This window comes from Denticeps clupeoides, chromosome 7 (assembly GCF_900700375.1).
Source record: "Denticeps clupeoides chromosome 7, fDenClu1.1, whole genome shotgun sequence".
NCBI lineage: Eukaryota > Metazoa > Chordata > Actinopteri > Clupeiformes > Denticipitidae > Denticeps > Denticeps clupeoides.
The window spans coordinates 12,564,172-12,583,106 of NC_041713.1; the positions used below are offsets into that span (position 1 = coordinate 12,564,172).

General features: G+C 44.3%; 1 protein-coding gene across 4 annotated transcripts; it reads right to left on the minus strand.

Moving 5' to 3' along the window:
* Positions 1-113: 113 nt before the first annotated feature.
* abcc1 (ATP binding cassette subfamily C member 1 (ABCC1 blood group)) lies at positions 114-18,331 on the minus strand. Of its 4 annotated transcripts, none has more exons than XM_028984984.1 (32): positions 18,151-18,331; positions 17,178-17,354; positions 16,821-16,946; positions 16,373-16,510; positions 16,149-16,274; positions 15,992-16,053; positions 15,763-15,894; positions 14,873-15,109; positions 14,369-14,546; positions 14,020-14,181; positions 13,833-13,925; positions 13,461-13,664; positions 12,891-13,037; positions 12,653-12,740; positions 12,276-12,345; positions 11,672-11,798; positions 11,362-11,538; positions 10,972-11,139; positions 9,382-9,559; positions 8,895-8,945; positions 7,815-7,866; positions 7,502-7,640; positions 7,142-7,349; positions 5,812-6,122; positions 5,488-5,687; positions 4,637-4,763; positions 4,432-4,533; positions 3,746-3,892; positions 3,504-3,662; positions 2,065-2,231; positions 1,593-1,787; positions 114-1,293 (listed from the first exon to the last, which is right to left on the minus strand). In XM_028984984.1, exons 1-32 carry the CDS (start codon positions 18,196-18,198, stop codon positions 1,185-1,187), a joined length of 4,605 nt encoding a protein of 1,534 aa, XP_028840817.1. In that variant the 5' UTR covers positions 18,199-18,331; the 3' UTR covers positions 114-1,184. The 4 variants fall into 4 exon arrangements, with proteins under 4 accessions (XP_028840817.1, XP_028840816.1, XP_028840819.1 ...); XM_028984983.1 differs by having other exon boundaries at positions 7,815-7,869; XM_028984986.1 differs by lacking the exon at positions 8,895-8,945.
* Positions 18,332-18,935: the final 604 nt, after the last annotated feature.

The following is an 18,935-nucleotide window of genomic DNA, read 5'->3' on the forward strand; positions in this document are numbered from 1 at the left end:
TGACAGGTTATAGTTCTGTATAAACTTTGAACCAAGAACTTGTTTTAAATCATAACATTAAATTTGAAAAGAAAGGAAAAAAAAAAAAAAAAAAAAAAAAAAAAACTCAAGCACCAGCAATTGCGTTTGAGCAAAATGGACATGTAACATTCAGTTAACATTTTGTTGGTATAGCCATTGATAATCGATGCATAAATGCACTACAGCCATCTCTCTATATGCTGCTATGAATTGATAAACCCATGTAACATCCCTTCACACACATTAAAGCAACGCAAAAACCCAAAGTTCACCAGCAGGAACTGAAGTCAACTCAGCAACTTCAGTGACCATTACCTTCAACCACAGGCTGCACATGGTGTTATTTGGTACTTCCCACACTGGAAGGAATTAACTAAGAATAGAACCTCTTAAAAGCTTATATCTGAAATAAAGCCTGTGGACTTTACAGTTAATTCATTCAAAACCTAAAGAAAAACTAAAGCAAAACAGGAAACCCTTATTGTCAATGCTGGTCATTCCCAACTTCTCAAGGAGTGAGTGTGGACCACATTTTAAAACAGTGACTTGACCTGGAGTGGTTGACATTTTGATGGACCTGTGTATTTTGACTGAATTGTGGAGAGCCACCAGAGGTTTCCACAAACATTAAAAAGCTTCAAAAGCTACTGTATGGCCAACACCTGGGGAAAATGACTAACAGGGATGGTATGCCCCATTTTGGGGTTTATCGCTTGGTTTGTGTTTATCAGTTTGGCTGCAGTGCCTGCTACAGGCAACATTCTGAATTATCTGTCCCACTCAGATGCCATTACACAATCAGCATGTCTTCCATACGCACATGTGCAGAACAATGACCTGGGACTGTACACTGCGATTGTGCATCTAGTCAAGATTTCAGTTCATACACACATATTGACACACAGGTGGACAATAAAAGTCATTTTGTTGGCATTCGGTGATCCTTTACAGCAGCTTTAAGTGGAACCTGTGGGAAGAGCAGGGTCAGAAGAGCTGCAAGACAGAAAAACAGCCACCAGCACCACCCACAAACACACACACACTCTCTGTAGAAAGTGAGCTGGTAACCAGGACTATTTATCTGTCCTTCCCCCTTGCAACTCTATAATCTGAATCTTCTACAAGTTGGAGACACGGGCGAGGAACTCCCATCCTCAGACCCATCAAACCAAACCAGAGTCTTTGGCCATCTTGTAGAATAATCCTTTCTTGGCTAGGAGGCTGGCTGGAGAATCAAACTCAGCCATCTGACCTTTGTCCAGAACCAGGACCCTATAAGAAAAGAAAATCATTTGATTGTACTGGCATATTACACACTGCTGACATTCTGACAACCAACCAAGGTTATTTCAAACCTTTTACTGTGATTTTCACCAGTCTTCAACTATTGCGCGCACCTAGCACAACCTATTACTTACTCTTAACACTTAAGGCATTTAGCAGACGGCCTTATCGTAAGCAATTTACAATCAGAAGTTACAGGGAGTGTCCCCTGTAAGTGTCTTGCTCAGGGAGACACTGGTAGTGAGTGGTCTTCTGCTTTATAGGCAAGTGTTTTAATGCCAATTAACCTGGTGTAGTCCATGATTGTGTTGAGCCTGTGTGCAATGGTCAGCACTGTGCAGTCCTCAAATTGGGTGCGGATGGTGGACTGGATCAGGTTGTCTGTCTCCAGATCGACAGCTGCTGTGGCCTCGTCCAGGACTAGGATCTTTGTCTTCCGAAGGAGAGCTCGAGCCAGGCAGACCAGCTGTCGTTGGCCCAAACTAAGACATCAGGAATAAAAGGATTTTTTCAAGAGAAGTATGCTGTTATTTTTTTAGATGTTTCAGCTGAATTGATTAAGCAAATGATTTAAAAACAGTGAGCGTCAAGCTCCTGAGCTAAGCAAAGCTGTGCAATAAATAAGTCCTTTTCTTTTTTCTCCTACACCCACCAAAGAAACACTGTGATGTAATTACATCTGGACTTTAATTTCACACCTATGTCTAGCATAATTCTGGCTAGTGCTGTAAGGGTTGGAGCATCTCTGTGCATTTGTACCTAAGGTTCTCTCCTCCTTCTGCGCACTCATGGTTCAGTTTGTCTGGCAGACCAGATACAAAATTTTTGAGATGTGCCAGCTCCAGCGTTCTCCACACCTCCTCATCAGTGTATCCATCAAAGGGGTCCAGGTTCATGCGCAAAGTACCAGAGAAAAGCACTGGATCCTGGTGAAAGAAACAAGACAAGTCAGTAAAATTATATGAAGCAAATCTATCTATAAGAAGAAGGGCTCGTCCTATCAGTGATTTGATTATTTATCTAGTAAGGACGTTGCAGCAAAGCAACACAGACACTGACTTTTTCAGACATACTATTCCTAATTTGGAATTAATGTCTAAAGTGACCAATTAATAAAATGTGTGTGTGTGTGTGTGTGTGTGTGTGTGTGTGAGATAATTTATTAGACGCCCTTATCCAGAGCGATTTATAATCAGTAGTTACAGGGAGTCCCCCTGGACACACTCAGTGTTAAAGAGTCTTGCTCAGGGACAGAATGGTGAAAATATGAACTTGAACCTGGGTCTTATGGTTCAAGGGCGAGTGTGTTTACCACTAGGCTACTACCACCCCAGTGAGCAGATAATATCCAGTGAGAAGACATGTGAATTTAATATGCATAGTAGGGGTTGGCAACCTTTAAAACTCAAAGAGCCATTTGGACATGGTTCTTCCCCAAAAGAGAAAACACAGGGAGCTGCAAGTCCTTATTTATGGTGGGGCATATAATTAAAATAATACATTTTATTTATAAGCGCCTTTCTGTCACCCAAGGACACCGTACAATCAAACAATAGAACATACAGCAAACTTTTACATAAGACAAGATGAAGCATAATAAAACAAATAATTAGACAGTGTAAATGACTCAGAGGGAAAAAGCTCACTTCAACAAATGGGTTGATTGAGGATTTAAAGTGTGACAGTGAATTGATATTAATGAGTTACGTGATGGTGAGTTCCTGGGAGCGTAGCATAGGAAGAGGATGGTCTGAGGGTATGAGAGGGTATGCATATACAACATTTTTGACTAATATTTTGAGCGACAAAAAACGGGGGGGGGGAATTTGGTCTAGAATGACCACTCCAGATTGTTTAATCTTACACTTACATTACTGTGGGAGAACATTGAGTGTGGAGATGACACACATTACATTGGATACCTTAGTCACAAATTTCAGTCAGCAATTTTTGTTGTGGTTTAACCAATAGTTTGACCTTTACACTGACTCATGACAGTGTGTGTCTTGTGTGAGGGGGACTGTGTGTACCTGGTATGTGTAAGAAAAAGTACAGAGTACACAGAATGATTGTATTCATAGTCGGGGTCCTAAGTGAACCAGAACTGATTACTTTCAATGGTGTCTGTGTGTCTGTGTGTCTGTGTGTCTGTGTGTCTGTGTGTCTGTGTGTCTGTGTGTCTGTGTGTCTGTGCACACCTGAGGGATGATTGTGATACGAGATCGTAGATCATGAAGCCCCATGTTGGCAATATTGACCCCGTCAACACGGATCTCTCCTTCCGAAGCCTCAATGATGCGGAAGAGGCCCAGAGTGAGAGACGACTTCCCTGCTCCAGTCCTGCCGACTATTCCAACCTGACATACACACATAGTAGGAAAATTCACAACTCAAAATATTAAAGCAAAGCATGCACAGATCTCCATACCAGTCTACACACCTTTTCCCCACCCTCGATGATGACATTGATATTCCTGATAGCCAGCTCCAAGTCATCTCTGTATCGCAGGCCAAAGCTGCAAATCTCTATATGACCTGCAGTGGGCCATCCAGTGGTCGGTTTAGAGCCCTCCAGCGTCCACTCCGCCTACAGGAGGCACACACAATCATAAAGTCTGAATTTGTTTTTCCATAGCTCGGTCTGTTAGTCATCTGAAAGAGTGTCCAAACTATCCTACTACATTTGGCTTCCACTCTTTAATAAGTTAATCAGTGTTCTCTGAAGGGATGGGCATCGGTACAGTAAATCAGAAAGAGATAAGCCCAATTCCAAGGCTTTATGTAAAAAGAAATTAAAAACTGCAGTAATACAAAGGATGAACCACATCCAGAAACAATCTCTGCACCTATAACACTGGCAAGGCAATTCATAAGAATGTATGCAGTGTGGAAGAGTCTAGAATACAGCTAATTAAATGTTAATCGTGAGCCTTGGTATGAAACCATGAAGGCATCCTGTGACCACTGCAGTCATGCATCTGTTGCACGCAGGGTGCATGTGGGGACATATATGCGTGTCTCACGTGTCCAATGCAGTGCAATCCAGGATAAATTACAGTCTGCTGACTTAGGGACAACAGAGAGACATCCAGTCCCCTGCTTCACTGAGTCTCTCCACTTACTGACCTCCTTCTCCGTGTCTCCATACTCTTTCACCCGCTCCACTGCCACAATGTTGGTCTCCAGCTCTGAGGACATCCGGACCAGCCAGTTAAGAGAAGCTGTGACCTTGGAGGAGAAGAGAAAAGGAAAATGGCACATTTGATGGGTGAAACCTGCACAAGAAAAAGTATGATGTTGTTGAGTTAGCCTTGACCTAGTGAATACTGACCTGCAGTGCGTAGGAGATGGACAAACCCATGATCCCGGGGCTCAGGTTGTCTCTGGATATGACTGCGAACAGCGCCGCAAACATCACAATGCAGTTCCCCACGAACTCCAAACGAACTGCCAGCCACCTACCACAGACAAAACTACCTTTATTATAACAGCACTTATGAAGCGCTATTAAAAGCACAGGGGTTAATTCCCAAATTCTCCCACTCCACTTCATTGCCATGTTTCCTCCAATGGCTTCCAGTAGCTGACAGCTTCCAAATACTGATGCTAGACTACAAAGCCCTGATACCTCCGATCTCTCATTACCCCACACTCTGCAGTTCGATCTCTCTGATCCTCCAGCACCGTTCCACTGGTGCCACCATCTCTCAAGGTACCAGGAAAGCAAGGTGCCATTCATATAGGGTGGTAGTAGCCTAGTGGGTAACACACTCTCCTATGAACCAGAAGACCCAGGTTCAAATCCCACTAATTACCATTGTGTCCCTGAGCAAGACACTTAGCCCTAAATTGCTCCAGGGGGGACTGTCCCTGTAACTACTGATTGTAAGTCACTCTGGATAAGGGCGTCTGATAAATGCTGTAAATGTAAACATAGAGTCTTCTCTGTCTTTGCTCATAGGTGGTGGAACAAACTCCCACTACATATTTGAACAGCTGAATCACTCAAGATCTTCATAAGCAAGCTAAAAGCCTTCTTTGTTAATCGCTATTTACAGATTGGGTCCTAGTGAACCAAATGAGGGATTTCTATTTTTGATATTTTAAAGCAAGTTGCTCTGGATAAGAGTGTCGGCCAAATGCTGTAAATATAAATGTTAATGTCATAACAAAATAACATGCCTGTTGGCGACGATACTGGGGTAATATGCTTTCTGGTTGAGGTCAACTCGGCCATCACTCTCATGAATGAAGCGCTGCTGATCGCCAAAAGCACGAATGACGCTAGTGCCGAGCAGAGTTTCATTAAAGTGCGTGTAGACAGGAGAACGGCTCACTGACTCCAGGCGCTTCAGTTGACGAGAGGACGCCACATAGAATCGCTGAGGAAAAAAGAAAAATTGCATGTAGGGTCAAAATCAGCTGGCAATGACTAACGGCAATGTAATAAGTATTGATCACTGACTAGTTAGTTTCACTGACTTACAGAATAGTGAAATTACTGACCTGAACAAAGAAGTAGAGCAGACCGAGGGGTGGGATTATGATGACGACAAGAGGCGTAGCAATAAGGATGACTGCACACGCACCCAACACATTGAACATGGAGCCCATGAACATCTTAAAAATGCTGGGGATGACAGAGTCAATGGTGTCTGTCTCCTTAGAAAAGCGGTTAACCAGGTTGCCGCTGGGTGTTCTCTCAAAAAAAGCCATTGGGGAGCGGAGCACGTTGTATAGCATGGTCTCGTGCAGGTAACGAGAGGCCAGGATCCCGCCAATCGACACAGAGATGGAGTAACAGAACACCGCCACACCTAATGAGGTAGTTGGAAGTAAACCAATACCACAAAGTAAGTTTTTGTTCCAAGTTAAATGAGTCAAACTTATACTTCAATGTTTTCGTTGAACATACATATATTTGCAGGCATTACAGCGTTCTTACTTTTATTTTCCCCTATATTCTATTTAGTTCTAAAACCACTACTTTAACTATGCACAGTCAAAACAGAGTGATTCAGGATGCATTTACATTTACATTTACAGCATTTATCAGACGCCCTTATCCAGAGCGACTTACAATCAGTAGTTACAGGGACAGTCTCCCTGGAGCAACTTAGGGTTAAGTGTCTTGCTCAGGGACACAATGGTAGTAAGTGGGATTCGAACCCGGGTCTTCTGGTTCATAGGCGAGTGTGTTACCCTCTAGGCTACTACCACCCGGTAGTAGCCTGCAGTGTTGGACTGCTATAACTATGCATGTGACAAATACATTGAAGGGAATTGGATCTTGAAATGTTAGCGCACATCAGTTCCATGAGATTTAATTAAAGCATGGTTTTAATATTATCAAGATCTTTGGGAACAGAGCTCAAAAGCCACAACATAAAATAATTATAGAAAAAAAAAAAAAAAACTTTTTGAACAAACAAATCAGATCCATAAAGGTATCACCTTCCACCTTGTAACTTACAGGACTGCAAGCATCTGCCAGATATCACAGCACAGCTTCAGAAGACTAGTGGAGTCCTTCTTTAAATGTGACATGCTGTTTTAGTGGCAAATGGGCACCTATTTGATTTAAGACGGGTAGTGAATGTTAGCATGCTTACAATGGCAATACACATGGTGGTAGTAGTCTACTGGATAGTTCACTTGCCTGCGAATCAGAAGACTGCAAAGTCACATGTTCAAACTCTTAATATCATTGTGTCCCTAAGCAAATCACTTAATGCTGAGCTGCTCTAGGCAGTCACTTTGGATAAGGGCACCTGCTAAATGCTGTGAAACGTAAAATGCAATGCAGGTTCCAACTAGCGTGTGAATGCTCCCTCACCCTGTGTGATGCCCAGGGCTCCATATATACTCAGCCTCATCTCTCTGTAAGGCTGGGTGCCATTGATCACAGGATCGTCTGTCCAGCGACTGAGCCAAAAGTTAGAGCCCAATGAGGCCACGTGATGACATAAGAACAGGAAGATGCTGATACAAGACAGACAGATGCCGATTGCCTTCATATACTCCCAGAACACTGACAATTTGACCTTCAAAAGACACAAAAAATAAACAATCATTCTTAAAATTATGAATTTTGTAATTGTGTAACGGTAATTATGTAACGGCTCTTTTGACAACAAAATGTCTATTCTGCTGTGATACAGTCTTGCTCTCATAGATTGATAAGAGGCTCCTGTACCCGCCCAGTTTTGGCCTTGTCGGCCTCGGTCAGTTTGGCAGCCTCCGGAGACCTGGCCTTCTTCCCGTCCCCCTCACTGGTGTCCATCTTCAGATGGGACTTCGCTGAGCTGGCCGCAGACAAAGAATTCTGGGCTTGTCTGCGGTGTATGGAGACAGACGCCAAGGTCATCGGAGAAAATTACTTGGAACATTGAGGTGAAAAGGCAATAAATCCTGGACTGAAACTGTATTTTTGAATTCGAACACAATAATCGTTCTATTTTTTTTGTGGCTCGCATACTGTGCAGGGTGAACCAACAGAATGTACTCACCCCAACATGGCAACAGGACCACCATTCTCAAGAGCTTTCTTAGACACTGCATCTGCTGAAAATCAGAGGCCCATCAGACCGAGGGGGAAAAGGTTTGACTATCCAAACACACCCAAAAGGCCACACCCAGATTTCAAGACTTATAAAATGGTGCGTTTTTGTCAATCACATACTTAACAAAAAGAAAAGAAAATCTTCATGCTTTTTCCACAACTTCAAATCATGTAGCCACTATTTTCAATTTAGTGTTTAACATAAAATTTCATTAATTTGTTCCAATTGTGCATATTGTTGTGAGTAATGGTTAAAAAATATATTGCACCTTGGTCATACTCATTCATTCAAAAGTCTGCATGCCCCACTTAACCAAAAAAAGGTCCAACTGCCAAGCGATCAGCAAGCACACCTCAGAGCTGCGAGGGACACTAAACACAGCAAGGAGGAGATGGGCTGAGGTGCACACTTCTCAAACACCAGAGACAAACCACCCACAGGGAAAACGAGGGGAGGTTGCTACACCAGCGGCGTTTAAACAATCTGAACCTTCCTTCCTATCGCCATAGTAGTGTCTTACAAAAGCTTTGACAGCTGCAAAATCATGTCATCCTGATTGGCTCTTAACCAACGACCATGTTAGCACAGATACATTTTTGTGGTGGTAGAATTTTTGTTGACATGATTGAGTACAGCTTCAGTAAGACACTGGATCAGTGCCTGGGGGGGCTCTGCCCCCTACAGAATAGCAGCACATGCATAGACTACTGCGGCCTGGACAGTTGTGTTTAAGCACCAGCCACCTCCAGCCAGGTAGGCCAATCTCAACAAAGACTTACTGAATAATTACTGCCGGTACTAATGTGCCCACAATAAAAATGTTCAGGGTTGAGATTTCATCAGGAATATATAAGAAACATCATATAATGAGCCTTGACACAACAAGGCAAAGGGACAAAACATTCCCCATGATGCTAAGCCCTGCAAGCTTCAGAGTAGGTCTCAAACTGACAACAGACTCCAGGGTGCATGCATGCCTAATGTGACTGATCCACCTAGAAACCAGATTTAACCATCACTTCAAACCTTCAGTTCCATCTTTCTCTTCAACCTCCTCCTCTCTCACAGTGCCCTCTTCTGAGCAGAGAATAGGACAAAAAATAAAAAAATGGTACTGGGTAAGACAAAAGACACATGAACACAAAAAAAAAAAAAAAGTAAAGCTTTGGGAGGATGGAGTGGAGGGTCAGAGTTGTTGGTGCTGTAAGGGGCACCATTTCCTGCTTTCCCACAAAGTGCCTTAAATGATTCCAGGCCTTTAATGTGTTGAACACTGATGGATCAAAAGGGATCTAAAACATTATGACACATGTGCCTGTGTGTGGGGGGAAGCTGTTCTTCAGACCCCTCAGAACTATGTATAATAAGGCTCTCACATCCACCCATATCTTTTCTACAGCTGCCATATGCCAGCAGATGGAGAGCTCAGATAAAAGAGGACTAATGAAAGGGAAGAAATGAATGTTGGGCTTAAGACAACACGCTCCCTTCATAAGGAAAGAACCCAACTCACCCGGCTCCTCCTCTGTCTGCTCTGTGTTGGCGTAGGTACGCAGGAAATCGGCGAAAGCACCCTGACGACCCATCAGCTCTAAATAGGAGCCCGTCTCTGTGATCTCACCATCCACCATCACCAGGATCAGGTCTGCCTGAGGCAGGAAGCTCAGACCGTGGGTCACAAGCACACGAGTCTGAAAGGGGAGCGTTAGTTAGGGTTACATGCTGAAGTTTCACACTATTGTTTGCTCTGAAATATTTATCTATGCTTCATTGAGAGAATAGAAAAGAACAGATCAGAACGGATTAGAGAAAGAAAAAAACAATCACTTAAGAATTTGAGAAAGGTAGGTTAAGTGCACTTGAATGAACTTGGATCTGAGACTTAAGTACACTATAATACATAAAAAGAAAAACATGAAAACAATTGTGGGTATAGCTACACATGACATTTTTAATACAGTCCAATCTTAATCGATCATGAAGATCACTTAGGTAGTATTCTGAACAACTCTGGTAGGGTCACAGAGACAAACATAATAAAGAATTTTTGGGTTCCAGAGGGATTATGCTCATGATGATATATGGGGCAATCAGACTTAACAACAGGAGGAGGTTTAAACAGACAAGCATGATGAAGCGGGGTGCATGAGACCAGTCAATATTGCTCACTGGGTCCTTTACTTCAAAATGTAAAAAACCTCATTACACCATGAAAAAGGCTTTGGTTGGTTGTTAATTTCTCCACTAGCAAACACTGTCGAATTGCTACTTCTTACATACAGTGAACCAGAAAGTTTTTACATTACATCACTTTTTCCAAAAGTTATGTTAGTCTTATTCCAAAATGGATCAAGTTGTTTTTTTTTTTTTTGTTTTTCTCAGAATTCTACAACACAAATGGATAAAGCAGATGGACACGAGTATTCACAGCCTGCACCATGAAGCTCAAAATTGAGCTCAGATGCTTCCTGTTTCCCCTGATCATCCTTGAGATTTTTCTGCAGCTTAAGTGGAGTCCAACTTAGTAAAAGGCAAAAGTTACTTCAGAAACAAATCATGACAAACAAAATAAACGTTGGTTACAACTGGAGGAAACCAGGCACCGCTGATCACCAGGCCAAAACAATCTCTACAGTAAAGCATGGTGGTGGAAGAATCATGCTGTGGGGATGTTTTTCAGCTGCAGGAACAGGGAGACTAGTCAGGATAGAGGGGCAGATGACTGCAGCAATGTACAGAGACATCCTGGATGTAAACCTGCTCCAGAGCGCTCTTGAACTGGGGCGGCGGTTCATCTTTTAGCAGGATGACGGCCCTAAGCACACAGCCAAGATATCAAAGGAGTGGCTTCAGGACAACTCTCAATGCCTTTGAGTGGCCCAGCCAGAGCCCAGACTTGAATCTGATTGAACATCTCTGGAGAGATCTTAAAATGGCTGTGAACTGACTTGTCCCATCCAACCTGTTGGAGCTTGAGAGGTGCTGCAAAGAGAATGGGCAAACTGGCCAAGGATAGGTGTACCAAGCTTGTAGAGTCATATTCAAAATAATAATGCTGTAAAAACCAAATGTTGAAAAATGTATGCGTTAAGTTTAGACTCACCCGTCCTTGCAGCAAGCCCTGAGGTCCGATGACTTTGTCAAAGATGTGTTTACCCACATGGGCATCCACAGCAGATAACGGGTCGTCCAGCAGGTAGACAGCAGTGTCACAATATACTGCCCGAGCCAGGCTCACACGCTGTTTCTGCCCACCAGATAAATTCACACCCTACATATACAGAGCAATAAATAGAAAAGGACACACTTAAAGGAACAGGGCTATATGGGTTTCTGCCTTCCCCCTGAATATATGTACTCGAGACACAAACCTGTTAAGATGTCAGGTAGTTTGACCTTAAGATCAAGGAACAAACCTATCCAAACCAGGTCCATTGAACAGCAGCTTACTTACACCACCTCTAAATAAACATGATAACACTTTAATGTTCACCTTCTCTCCAATCTCAGTAGCATCTGCCGCAGGCAGGATCTCCAGGTCGGGCAGAAGGGCACAGGCTTCCACAACACTCTGATACCACGACTCTTTCCTCTCCCGGCCAAACACAATGTTTTCCCGAAGAGTGGCATTCTGGATCCAGGCTTGCTGTGGCACATAGGCTACCGAGCCCTTAAGAACAAGACAAGGAAAAACAAACCCCCAGTATGATTATCATATAACATATGACATAACATGACCAGGGTAAAAAAAAAAAAAGTTACAATAATTACAAGAAAACCTGGCAGTAAGATTTCATGTGCACCTTTATGCTGACTGCCCCATCCTGCTTGTGCATTTCTCCCAGCAGTGCTGAGAGCAGAGAAGACTTCCCAGAGCCCACATGTCCCACCACAGCTACCAGTGAGCCTTCTGGGATTAACACATTTATTCTGGAGAGAGAGAGGGGTAGGCAGGCTGAGACAGGGACAACACAATAACCACCAATAAAGAGGAGAGCAGAGGGGGCAGGAAGGAAAAGGCAACATATCACAGCCACTGAGGGATTATCATTGTAATTCAACCATTATTATATCAGTATTATATCACTCCTGATACTGTTATGTAGGGTGAACCAAAAGACCCAGGTTCAAACCCCACTTACCTGAGCAAGTCACTTAACCCTAAATTGCTCCAGAGGGACTGTCCCTGTAACTACTGATTGTAAGTTGCTCTGGATAAGGGCATCTGATAAATACTGTAAATGTTAAATTCTTCAATTTAATAAATAACAAAGGAGCAAAAAATGGTCTTGTTTTATAAAGACCATAACAGAAATGCGGAGACTGAATCAAACTCACTATAGATTACAGCTCAACATTCTGCCTTTTCTGTGAGGAAGAGTGAAATAAAGTGGGAGTAGCCTGTACCTCTTCAAAGTAGGGTTGTCCGTTTTAGACCAGCTAAAAGAGCCGTCGACAATACTGATGCTGTCAGAAGCTGCAAAGAGAAAATGCCCATAAATGCCCCATAATATCGGAAAGCACCTCAAGTCCTTACAGGCCTTCATATCAATATGTAAAGCTCATGTACAGTATTTACATTTTGCAGGTCATGATATAAATACATAGTAACAATAGCCACATTGGCATAATGTGTAGCCTAAAACATAAATTGACAATAAAGTTTAAATGATTGTACATAAAAGACCAGTTAAGGGAAAAAATCCCTGAGGTCAAGGCAAAACAGCATTGCATTTCTAGAAAGAGAAAAAATTAGCTATGCTGTTCTCCATTCAGTTACTCACATCCAGCAATGGCTTTGCGGTTCACATTGTCCTCATCCAGCTCCTCATGGGACAAGAAAACTCTCAAGCGCTTCATGGACACACTGGCCTGTGGGGGATGGCAAGCAATAAAAAAAAAAAGATAAAACAAAAAGATACCCAGGACCAAATCCCAAAGTGTATTATGTACGGGAGGGGGGGGATTAAACAACCATGAAGGAGACAAATTGATTCTGGTGGAGAAGTGTGGTGTGCCAACCTGAACCATGCTGCTGATCACCATGGGCAGCATGTTGAGAGGGAACCGCAAGATGTTGAAAAGAGCCAGAGACACAAAGGCCTTCTGAGCATCCAGAACATTCTTTTCATCCACCATCACGTAGACAGCAAACGTGGACAGAGCAACCTAGAAACAAAACAGCAACAGTTGCTGCATTACCCGAATATTATGAAATAAATCTCAACATGCAAGTGCAGAATTTGAGAAAAACTACCTTAATTAATAATAGTGTTTCGTTATTATGAGTCTTACTGAAAAACTAATTAAATTATAGAAGAAAAGAAAAAAAAAAAAAAAACGCTGTGAACAGACCATAAAAATGTTTTATTACTTGGTAACCCTGCTCACAGCAACCCAGCAACGTCAGGGCCAGGTCTCATTTTTGAGAGGCACATGTAACTCAATAGCCTATCATTAAGTTCTTATCTGATCGTGCCTAATAAGCTAAATCAAGCTTCTTGGAGATTCAAGAACAAAGAACAACAATAGTCCTATTGTTAGCAAAAAATGACCAGTGCGTAATTCACACACAATGACCGCTTTCCTTACCAAGAACGGAGCGCAGACCCACGTAAAGGTGGACACGGCTCCCAGGTATGCAGTCTTCTTCAGCACACGCAGTTCACTCTCCCGGATCTTAGAGACCTTATCCCTGAAGGCCAGCTCCCAAGCATACAATTTCAATACCTTAATACCATTCAGGACTTCATTCATCAGCTTGATGCGGTTGTCTTTGCTTTTCATTTGGGCAACCTGCTCAAAGAAGGAAAAATCCCAATGAGCTTAATATGGCATACTTTGACTTAAGCCACTATGAGACTTAAGCCAAATGTGTTTGGTTCTATTTTCATTTCTCTTATCGCTTAAGAACAGAACCTTTAACAAAACAACTGAAGCAGGCATCGGATCTTGATGTCTGACCTGGTATGTTTTGGTCTTCATGGCAATAACAGCATTCACTGGGACCATCAGAACCATTACAGCTACACCAGCCAGCACAGAAGGACCCAGGTTCTGTAAGAAGGAGAGCAATAATTTACACAAATAAAAGCAGAAGAAACAGTTCATTTAAAAAAAAAGGGGGATTATCTGACTATATTACACACACCTGCCACAGGAAATAAAGTGCTAGGATGACCTGCAGCGGTGCAGACCAAATCATATTGATGTAGGTGATGAGGTCCATGAAGCGCTGAGCGTCCACAGACATCAAGTTTACAATCTCTCCCACTGTGGACGTGCGGCGGGCTGCGTTAGTGATGACCAGAGCCTGCAAAAGGGTTCAATCAACTTATGCAGTCTAAGGTGTCTCTCCCTGCTATTAAAATAAAGCCAAAAATCAATAGCATAACAAAACAAAATTGCACACTGTGATGGTTTTGCAACGTTAATGCCAGACTGGTAAACCGATTAAAAGTAATAAAAAGGTATTAAAAATATATAAACAAAACTCTTACTTTCCTGTACACAGCTCCTACAATGGCTGTACGGAGCCTCATCCCGGTGACGAAACAGACATGGAAGTATCTCTGCAGGATAAGCGTCTGCACGCAGGTGCAAACAAACAGCAGGGACGTGTAGAAATAGCCCTGCCAGTAGGGGGCACTGCCATCATTGACGAATCGGATCAGCAACCTACAAGACATGTTAGTGGTTCCAGTTAACAGAGCTCTTGACAGCGGCCACTGGTGAAGAAAGCGTCCAACAGCAACTGTGGCTCAGAGGTTTGCTTTGACTGTTTGCTTTGAGTAGGAACGCTGGAGAGCGGGCCACACAGTTATGGGGAGCCTCTCGGCAAATTCCCCCATGGAAACCTAAGCTGCCTTCAGCACGACAAAACAAACACGTGGCGGGGTGTCCTTTCTGGCTTTCCCTCCATCTGTGTGAAAGGTCACTCGTGCTGTTTAGCAGCAGCATCCATCTGCTGTTTAAAATTGCAAGACAGGAATTGGCAGACCCACCTGAGGATCTCAGGTCCCACAAACATTAGGATGTCGTGGACGATTTTGTAGAGGGAGCTGACGAGGAAGTAGGGCCCGAAGGTGCGGCACAGGGCCAGGAAGAGTGATGGCTCGCTTGTATTCTGCGAAGATTTTACCAGCAGGATCTCAGACTCCTCCATTGGCGGTCTGTCCTTTTCCCCCCGACTTCTTTCCACTGCCGAACGCTTTGGGGAATACACTGTCTTTTCTGACGTCCTGTAGAAGGAAGACTAATTCTTAAAATGACACCAAGACTGGCAATCTGCAGGAAGCAGAAAGTTAAATTCAATACCATTTACATTTACATTATTTATCAGACGCCCTTATCCAGAGCGACTTACAATCAGTAGTTACAGGGACAGTCTCCCTGGAGCAGTTTTAGGGTTAAGTGTCTTGCTCAGGGACACAATGGTAGTAAGTGGGATTCGAACCCGGGTCTTCTGGTTCATAGGCGAGTGTGTTACCCACTAGGCTACTACCACCCTACATCAGCAACACACCTTCGACTTACATTCACTATACAACAATTCTGATTACAACAGCCTTAGCATTCAGTCATGACAACCAATAGGGCAGGAAAGAACAAAGAAATACAATCAACCTGCTTTTACCTGCTTTACCTTCTCCCCCATTCACTGTGTGTTCTCACACAGAACACATAGTCAGCATTGGGCTATTGGGCAGGTGGGGTTCTACAGCAGGGAATAGCTACTCGTCTATTGGAAGGAAAGCCCCGGGCCTATTTTACAACAACTGACAGAGCCAAACAGCGTTAGGAAATAATTCATTAGGGGACACACCAGGATTCTAGCAGGACTACTTTTCATGCAGGCCGCCTGTTTAACACCATCACAACGGACTAGGCTGACCTTTTGACCTTGCTGCACTCATGGTTCCAACACCGCACCAGCTGTGGCACAACTTTTTGGGACTGATCCTCAGAGTTCAGGCACCACAGGTCCTTCTCTTCTAGTGGTCTCTTGAATCCCTGAACCAGGAGCCTGGAGAATGACAGACACTGTTAGTTAGACAAACTGATCTTTTAAGAGCACTTGTACACACCACATTCTGGAGATGAAGACCTCTTCTCCTACATACTTTGTTATCCACCAGAAAGTAATCTTTGACAGGAATGAAGCCCCTGACTCCGGACACGGATTCTATAAGGAATCACAGCACATCTTTTGTAATACCTTGCTCGGTGGTCAAGCGTGTTTCACAAGACGGAGCAACAGGAAGGATGAGAATGACTCACTGTCTCTTTGACTGCATGTGAGAAAAGGGGAGGCTGGTCAGACAGGCAGGAGAGCAGCAGGGAAAGGAGCAGCAAAGCGAAGTAGATGTAGAAGGTGGTGGATCTGAACACGTCTATACCGGTCGGCTTGGGGGATAAATACACACAGTCAAGATGGCCAATGAAAACTCCCACAGTAGCCACGAAGAAAGATTGGGATCAGTAAAGGAACTCTTGATCCTCACCTCATTTATTGTCTGCAGTATTCTAGAACGAAAAGAGACTGTGGCGCACAGGAAGGCGATGAGCCAGAAATTCAGCATCACCCCTGACGACTGAACCCCCTTGATCCGTTCATACTGGATCAAAAACGTAGCCAACAACTAGAGCACAAACACAGACACACACAATTAATGACACAGAGCCAGGCACTTGGAGAACAATCCAAAATATTTTTTTTAATAAAGACCTCATTTAGCTAGACACAATGGCGGCACGCAGAGGCTGAACTTAACCTGAATATCCTGTCTCCTCTACAGAGGTTCAGATTTTACAGCCTAGCACGGTTGTGCCACTAAATTATACCCTGGAGCCATTTGACTATGCAAACCTTTAGGCCTTGCTTCCGCGTTTTCTATAAAACGCGAAACTGCAGGGCAACAAGGTGCCTTGGAAGGGCGTTTAAACTCTTACCATGGTGATGCCGAGCATTGTAGGGCTGATGAAAAAGACAGGCGCTCTGGCTGTACCCTGACCTCTTTCCCAGAAAGAGTAGAAAACGTCTGCCCAGCAGACAATCCATAGTAAAAAACCAAGAACCTGCGGAATAAATCACAGAAAATGAGGAAGCAACAGCAGCAACTTCACAATCCGCAGGGAAACAAACACGGAACAGAATCCTTTGTCCTAGAATGTACCTAAATCCTAAACTCACAGCTGAGTCCTTAGTGGAGACGGCTTAAAAGCGTACCAGTAGAGCAAACGTTTCCGAGGTGTGCACGGAGGGGAGGGGGGGGGTGTCTGAAGCAAACAGCTTTCAGTCTGACTTACGGTTTTGGCTTTGTTGAGGTGGGTCATGCATATGTATCCAAGGTCGTGCCATTTGAGGTATGCGAAGTAGAAGGGTGCACACAGCCAGAGGTAGAAACAGGGGACCCACACCAGCACCGTGCTCTGGAAGCACCGGGTCAGGTCCGGGCTGCTGGCATTCCACGTGCGGTTCCAGTCCTGACCAGAGAGACAAACGGGTTGGGTTTTTTTTCCCCCTCACACTGGTTGGCATGTTAAAAGTCCGGGGTAAATAAACCGGTTGCGCGCTCAAACAGTACGTATGCGAGTTGGATAATTAGTCTGATGACTTTCAGTTTCCCCGAACAACGTTTGTCAGATGGACCGGCTGGTGTCCTGCGGGCTTGTTGTGGTGTCGCACCGCGTCCCTTAAGACCCCTGTCCCCCCCCTCCCCACGTCAACGCGGTTCATGCGCCTGCGGCTAGTAGTTAGTTGTTAGGTGGGGAAAAGCCCACAGCACCGTGCTCAGCATTTAAAATGTTTAAAAAGCAACAAACGCCACCTGACCGGCGGGCGCTGCGTGAAAAATCGCACCTGACCCCGACCAAGGGCGTCTGTATTTCCCCGACACTTTTTATGATTTGAATAATAAAATTCTTTTTTAAAAAAAATCACAGAAATTCCCACTCGCAGACAGCGTGCCGTCAACAGAACGAGTTCCGTGCGTCCGCGGACGTCGGACGCCTTCAAGCAGCAGCTACGGGGTCGAGGGTGAAATGGTGACATCAAATACATTCACGCAATGTAAAGACCGGCGTCAGAAATCGCGGCGGGACGTGAGCAGCGCCGGTTCCTGTTATTCCCTTTCCTTGGCAGGCGAGCCGGTTAGCATTCGGGTAACTCTGCCGGCTGACGGCCTAGCGGCGGAGCCGCTCTCCGCGTCCAAAACAGGCGCTGCCGGCGGGGAGGGGAGGGCTCCGCCGGCGACGGGCATGGAGGCTAAAGGCACCTTACCCAGAACGGATCGGAGCCGTCGAGGCTGCAGAAGCTGTCGATACCCATTCGCCGCCCGCGCGATTAGTCTCCGAGCTTAATGGGGAGGTTCGAGGCGAGCCGCGCTTTCATAACCCCGCTCGCCCGTAATCGCCGGTGCCGCTGGCGTGTGCGGCCGGCAGGGGGCGCGCTGACGACGCCGCTTCCGCGCAGTCACCGTGACCGCGGCGGAAAAGCGACAACACCTGCGGTGCGTTTGCGCGCAAATTTTATCAATGTTTTTTTTGGGTTTTTTTTTTTTTAGCGGTGACGCAAACAGTAATGGGGAAAGAAACTAAAGACGCTGGAGGGCGAGGATGGGGGGGCACCGTGTCCCTTACCAATGAAAGGTTCTTTAAAAACGCGCACTAAAGCATAAGTATGCATTTCAGGTTTACATTTTTAAATGCTTGGAAACTGAGCAAATAAAATTCACTAATTCCCTAAGATACAGAGGACCAGATAAGCATGGGAATGGAAGCTGTGTGTTGATTTGAATCTATAAAACATTGTCATTGACAGACCATGCATAGTTGCATTGTACTGATGATATTGACCTTTGTATTTTCTAGAATAGTTTGTTGGTCCAGGACTGCAACACATTCATCATTCAAATACTGGGTAAAAAAAACAAAACAGAAGGTTGTTGGTTCGAATCCCCATCTGCCAAGGCGCCACTGAGCAAAGCACCGTCCTGACACACTGCTACCCAGGCGCCTGTCATGGCTGTCAAGTGTGATGGTCAAAAGCAGAGGACACATTTTGTT

What these genes read in the sequence shown, in the direction of transcription:
- abcc1 (XM_028984983.1), bottom strand. Translation starts at nt 18,198, where the DNA reads ATGGGTATCGACAGCTTCTGCAGCCTCGACGGCTCCGATCCGTTCTGG. An exon ending in GTGGGACCTGAGATCCTCAG is followed by an intron (nt 14,547 to 14,872) that starts GTGGGTCTGCCA and finishes CATGTCTTGTAG; the next exon opens with GTTGCTGATCCGATTCGTCA. An exon ending in ATGGGGCAGTCAGCATAAAG is followed by an intron (nt 11,539 to 11,671) that starts GTGCACATGAAA and finishes CTTGTTCTTAAG; the next exon opens with GGCTCGGTAGCCTATGTGCC.